A 6,926-nucleotide genomic window follows, 5' to 3' on the forward strand; every position below is an offset into this window, starting at 1 on the left:
AACTCATTCAACAAAACTAAGTGAGACAAAGATCAAAAATCCATAGCGAGAACACTCAGTGATTCGAATGTGATATGTACAATCCAGTGGCACCTTGCTCTGTACATTGGGATCTTTGTCCAATGGTCCAAATGGCTAGATCCTCTGTATCCACCTAATGGTCTGGTCCTATCCAAGTCTCTGATATTTCGATTCACATAGATATGGTGATTTTTGGCACTGCACAGTCTTCGACAAGTTACTTTCATAGTTAATATTCTTACAAATATGTTGGTGAGAAAACAGAGAAAAAAATTGTACCGTGAGACTATTTTCATCGGTACAACTTTGCTTAATTATTGTGAAGCGTTTCCTCTTAGTTAGTGCTCTCGTTGGCAAGATCTAAGAGATGACAGGATACAAGAGAGGGAGAGATGGTTGAAATGATTTGAGGTGGGCACAGGTGGGATGAGAAGGGGTTAGGTGCAGCATTGTGGATCAAAATAGAGGGTTTACGCGAAATGACCATGCCCTGGCCACGTTGCTAAATCTGGACAGCTTATTCTTTATTCAATGGTGCAGATGGTTAGATCCTATGTATTCATGTGTCCACCTAAAGCCCTGATTCTGTACAAGTTGCTCCCATACTGGGATTTTACTAGTGCTAGAGGAGACTGAGTTAGATGTGTCGTCGATTGCATCGGCGTTCTTGACATTTTCTGTTTGGGCATTTTTATTTTCACAGGGGTAATTTGATCCATGGTTAATCCTGAGTCGAAGGGCTACGCATATTGCCTCTACCCAACCCGGGGCTCTGCCACATATATATAAATACAATTGCACATGAAACTATCAGAGCAAGTGTTTCGAGAGAATCATAAACCATACCAACTTGAGTACTTAATTACACACTGATGCCTCTTGTGGGACCTTAAACTATTGCTGGCAGTAAAGCCAACATCACAAAGCCAATAGAAGCTAGTGTAACTGGGAATGGTATTCTGCCTTTGTCCTTCCTCAGGAACATTGCTTCATAGAATGGGATACTGGTTATCACCACCATCCCACAGAGAATGAGCTGGGGGAAAAGTGCATCCAAGTGTATATTATTCCATCCAACTTTCATGACTTTACTTAGCCCTCCCAGCAGGCAAACAAGGTTGAGTAAAGTGATAGTCCCGATGATCACATATTCTGGATCCGACGACCCGAATTCCATAATCTCTTGCTCATACCTCTTGGACTCGTCTTCATCGCTTACCTTCGGTGAAACCACAAAATTCATCTTTGACAGTCCAAGTAACTTCCAGAGATTGTCAAGGACTCCAAAAAGGTACGAGGTTATTCTTTTGACCAACCACATCCTCTGCCCATTCCACCATCCTTTCAGCGTGTCTCCAGATGATAGTGCCTCATATAGGCTGTACATGTTCTTCACGCAGAAGACATATACGAAGGGTGCAATCCATGGACTTGTAATCTGAACGACACATGAATATTACATCAGTTTTTGAATACAAAACATATATGTAACTAAGGTGAGGCTTTTTCATAGCATGAATCATTACCTCTGGGAAAAGGGGGGTGCCTTTGAGGAGGGCCAGTGAAGGGATGATAACATAATACAGCGTAGCGAGTGAGTTGGGTGCCCATAGTCCATAGATATGGTAGCCCATCTGATGCCGTAGCTTGGTTTTTCCATGCCCAAACAAGAACACGTTGTACTTGGAAAGGAAAATTGATAAGTTACCCTCGCTCCATCGCTTATGTTGCAATATTGTCTGAGCAAGTGTCGTTGGACCTACACCCATAAACGCTGGTTTTTTAGGATTGTTGTAGACCGACTCCCATCCTCTGCAATGTATTGCCAATCCGGTGATTACATCCTCCACCGCGCAACCATATTTTACCCCAATTTCATCTCCCCACTGTGTGCCATGTTCATATGTGCAGGCTGCTAAAGACTTGGCTTTCTCTTCAGTCTCATCTATGCTCTCTTGTAATTTGTCCTTGATTCCTGCATTCCAGTCTTCCTGGTAGTCTTTTGTGAACTTCCTGCCGCAAAGGATCTCCCTTCTGTGGAAACATCCGGTGCCAATATACAGAGGGCCACCCAAACTGTCCATACCACCCATCTCCACCTATTAGATTGAGTGGCCATGTTAGTGCCAATAATATAATATAAATGGAGAACATGAGAATGTAATTCAAGCTACAATTTGGCACTGCTGACCTCATTGATGACTTGGAGGGAGTTCCCATATATATCATTCTTGCTCAGATTGTTATAGTTCTGAGGGTACTGCACAAATCCAATCTTGTGACCCATTTCTTCGTCAAGGAAGAAGCACAGTGCATCTCTGACCGCATCGTTGTTGTTGGAGTACATATCACAGTCCACATTCATGATGATAGGGCTGTTGCTTATCACTGATGATACCCTTATCTGCATTTCAGCAGAAAAATTGACACATTCTAGTTAAGTCCATTATGACAAAAGCATTACAACCTTTCATGGAATAAAATTGTCATATAATTCCCTCAAAAAAATTGTCATCTAAACACCAATTCCACTCCAGTAAGCTAAATTGGTGTGGTGTCAAGCTACTCTCAGCCTCTCACTGTCTCTTGTTAGGTGGAGGGCAAAAGAATGGGATCAGTGTATCACCAAGTGCTTTTAAGTATCAGCAAGTGCATACATTGGGTGTATGGTATTAGCTAACTTCTTTGTAGCTTCTGTACATTCAAAACCCAAAATTTATAGAAATCACAGTAGGGAAACCTACTGTCTTCCTAAAAAAATTGGGTGTATGCATATGATTTGTGATAACAGATATACGTTTGAATGCATGTATTGACCATTGTGTTTTGCATGCACCCATGAATATGGTGCGCATTTTGGATTTTACTCTATGTCTTTGGTGTCACTAGAAGATGAGTAGACAATATCTACTCAAATTTGTGTGTATATAAGCATAGTCCAATTGCAACTTGGATTTCAATGCTGTGCAGCAGACATTGATTTGTTGCAGGTGCTAATCGTATGAATGCATAGTTGCATACTACAACCAGCACACCTCAGGAACTTGAGCCATGTGACAGGAGGTATGTAGTCCTTGTGCTCTGTGTAGCTTTATAGACATACCGCAAGTGACTGATTGGGCATCAATCAACTTTCCTATTGATTCTGGCACACATCTCGTTGCAACACATTCAGTGACAGTAAGCCCAGGGACTATTTTCCTATGGAGGATTTCAGACTGTACCAACATATTTTAAGCATACATTCACTTCATTTGTTTCACAAAAGGCTGAAGAATCGAGGTTCTTGCATTTTATCAACTTTCATTCTCTCAAATGCTTGGGAAATTTTTATTGTGGACTAGTGATACAATGAGGTGAAACTGAATGAAGAAAGCAGAGAATAACATTTTGGTTACTCTTGTCCAATAATGCAGTTTATCAAGAACTTCGGAATTATGAATTAGAATATGGTGCAGGTGCAGCTAGTATTTCGCCAAGAATCAGTATTAGAATATGAGTTTACTAATGAAAACTATAATCTTACAGTAAACTGTCTACTTAGCGTGACGGGGCAAGGTTAGTAAGATTACCAGAGCATTCATGGCCCCAGCTTTGAAGTTATGGTGGTGCTGAGGCCTCTTCTCACGCGCCATGTAAACAAGTGTTGGTAGCACATTTCCTTCATTATCAACTGCATTTTGATCCTTGCCATCTATCAGAATCTAACAAAAGAAACAAGTTTAGAACTTCAGACTCCCAAATACCATGCAAGTTATTTACTCCAAAATCATGGAAACCTTTACTCCATTCTGGAGGGCATGACAGCTACCTGAACAATTGGCTGGTGATTCTTTGAGGTGATTTCCTGGTTCCATTCATGAAATCCTTTCTGCCTTGCTTTGATTTCTTCGGGAACTTTGCCCGACATGACAGCCGTGTCTATTCGCTCAGTCATTTCGTCAAACATGTCCTGCCCAAAAGATGAAATACTATCAGTTGCCATGCCAAATGTTGAGCACTATATATAATAATCTTGTCATCACATCACCAGTGTGTGACAACACATTCCCTGTTCAATAGCCAGTTGATGCATATATTTCAAAAAAGAAGCTGTACTATCTGCTTACCTTGATCAATGACCATTCTTTTGGGGTGCACAGTTCTTGATGCCCATCTGACTGTGAGAAGTAAGCGGCCGGTGACCTTGGCTCAATGTTATATCTCTTGCAGAATGGCAGCCAGTGCTTTGCAAACAAGGAGGCCTCCCACATGCCATAGTAAGTGAGAATCGAGCCGCCGTCGTCAGAAAGGTACACGCTTAATTTCTCGGGCGGGTAATTGTACGCCATGAGCGATAGGATGGTGGAGACGACGAGGCTCGGCGGCTCCGAGTAGGGGTCTGCAGTGCACACAAAGATGTCCACAGAAGGTAGCCTTTCTCCGTGCCTTGTTCAAATGAAAAATTAACCGTGTTAGTGCTGAGCATGACAAATATGTGTTTGAATGATGAAGTATATGAAAACAGGTCCCTGGTTAACTAGTTTTTAAATCCGGTTTTGCTACCCAGGAGATTCAAAGTGCTCTGGTTTGCCATGATGGGACCGTGTACCTATCAGCTGATGAGTCCCGGAGCTTGGACCAAACCAGCCAACCGTACTGAAATTTAAATTCTGCACCGTGTTCAGCGCTGATTTCGACCTGGTGGGTGGTATGGGTCACTCAGTCGTACCCTCGACTTGTTAAATGCATTTGAGTTGTTGTATACACCAGGCTTAATAGACATCACCGTCAGCTTCCATCATTTTCACAAGATTAATGTTGTGTCAAAAGCAATCTTTGCCTGTCTAACAAAGACACATATAAATCTGAAATTTGGAAATAACCAAAGGTTTTGGCATGTTCGAAGTTTTTTTTGTTATGTATTGATCAAATAAGAAGAGAAATCTGTGATTTCGAAATAATTGTATGCTATAGCGTGTCACCTTGTGACATTAGTCATTAGCTATATTTTATCACCTTTGCTAATTCTCGTGTAACTGTACTTTTTTTGGGGGTGCAAACTCAGTCGATTTTTCAACCAGATTATGGGCGCAGTTCCATTCGAATCGTGACAAAGTGCGTATCTTCCTTTCGATCTTTTTTGTTTTGTTTTCTCGGGGCAAACATAATCGAACAACTGCATCTTTGTTTCAGCCCAGCCCACTAGTGAGATAGCAGCAAAAATGGTTAACGTCCACTAAGATGGAATGCCTAAAGTTCTCAAAAAAGGAAGAAGATGGAATGCCTACAGGCTACCAAAAAGTGGCTTGTATAGACATTAAAAGAATATACTATCTCCCCGTCAAAAAAAAAAAAACTGTATCTGTACCAAAATATAGGACGTTTTTACAATTCAAATTGAACAGCAAAAACACCTTATATTTTGATACGGAGAGAGTATTAATCGTTGCAGTGTTGTCAAGCACAATTTCCCAGAAGTCTTAACTGGCCGCTCATGTATTTCCCATATATCTTGTCACAAGGAATGTTGTCGAAAATAATATATGAGTGGCATCTTTTTTGGAATGAAAAAAAATCATATCTTGTTTTTTTTTGCGGGGGATATCTTGTTGTGCATGAAACGGATGGGGTGTCACCTTCTCCTCGTTGGTACACAGCCCATCTGCCCATGCACTAAAGCCACTAAGTGAGATTGTTGGGTGATTATAAAAAAGGAAATAAAAGAAACTGGTAAGATTTTTGGGTGTTCATGCGGCCGTGCACGCGCTCGGCGTGGTGCATGAGGCCAGCAAAACAAATTAATCGGAACGCCGCGGCAGGTAACGCAGACGCAGACGCACGGTGTACTCCTAGCGCTGGAGGAGGCAACAGCACCCGTACGTGTAGCTACTGGTGGCCAGTGCAACTATGCCACGACAGCACGCGTCTGTTCTGCCTTCACTGCCACTGAGATGCTGCCCAGGTACGTAGGTCCCCGCGCGCTGGACGCCATTGATCACTGCCGTTCCGGCTGACCGCTCCCTTGCTCCTAATAAGCGCCCGGCCGGTAAGCAAAAAGATGTCCTGCCCGGCGGCCCGTTAGAGGCACGGACAAGTGCATGTGGGAGGGACGTGGTGGTTTCCTCTTCTTCTTCTTCACCGGGCAAAGGCAAGCAAGATGAGCGGCACTCTCTCTGGTCGTACTACACAAGTCCTACGTACGAGGACGACGACGACGACGTGTCGCCTCGGCTACGGATCAGGCAACAAAGTAGTGGTAGGAGCAAGCAAGGGGAGCACGTGCGTACGTACGCCTGCGCGCAACTGCATGATATACTATCTCTTGTTTCAAACAAGAAAAGAAGAAGAAAACTGCGTGGCATCTCCCTCGATCATGCCATGCGGCCGCGCGCGCGCCGTTGGTGGGTCGGCCGGCCGGTCGTACTAACACGGACGGATCACGGACGTGGTGCGTACCTGGCGGCGAGCCTGTCCCTGAAGGGGCGGCGCCGGACGGGGCTCCAGCGGACGGACTGCGTGACCACCCAGTAGGCGGCGTACCAGAGCTCCGCCGCCAGCATGCCCAGCCACGCCGCCCTGCCCTCGCCGGCGGCCGGCACGCGCGTCGCCCGGTAGTAGAGCAGCAGGAGGATCCCGGCGGCCACCGTGACGGCGTGGAGCCTGTACGCCGCCCGGCCCCCGTGCGTCTCCGTCTCGAACAGCCGAGTCCTCTCCATCTCTGCTAGCTCACTCTCTCCTGTCGATCGAGCTGTCTCGAACGCTTGTGTGTGTATGGTGGATGGAGGTGCTCGCGTACGCCACGCACATATATGGTGGCTGGGAAGGCCGGAGCCCGGAGGCCTTGCGATCAGCAGTGACGCTAGCGGCTAGCCGGGCCGGTCCAGCTCTCTCTCTCTCTCTCTCTCTCTCTCTCTCTCTCTCTC

General features: G+C 44.9%; 1 protein-coding gene across 1 annotated transcript; it reads right to left on the minus strand.

Moving 5' to 3' along the window:
* Positions 1–801: 801 nt before the first annotated feature.
* On the minus strand, positions 802–6,788 carry LOC119301939 (cellulose synthase-like protein E6). The gene is made up of 7 exons (XM_037578944.1): positions 6,460–6,788; positions 4,131–4,449; positions 3,833–3,973; positions 3,594–3,725; positions 2,213–2,425; positions 1,548–2,120; positions 802–1,459 (listed from the first exon to the last, which is right to left on the minus strand). The coding sequence occupies exons 1-7, from the start codon at positions 6,717–6,719 to the stop codon at positions 911–913; spliced, it is 2,187 nt and encodes a 728-aa protein (XP_037434841.1). The 5' UTR covers positions 6,720–6,788; the 3' UTR covers positions 802–910.
* Positions 6,789–6,926: the final 138 nt, after the last annotated feature.

The sequence above is a fragment of the Triticum dicoccoides genome, chromosome 5A (assembly GCF_002162155.2).
Source record: "Triticum dicoccoides isolate Atlit2015 ecotype Zavitan chromosome 5A, WEW_v2.0, whole genome shotgun sequence".
NCBI classification, from domain to species: domain Eukaryota; kingdom Viridiplantae; phylum Streptophyta; class Magnoliopsida; order Poales; family Poaceae; genus Triticum; species Triticum dicoccoides.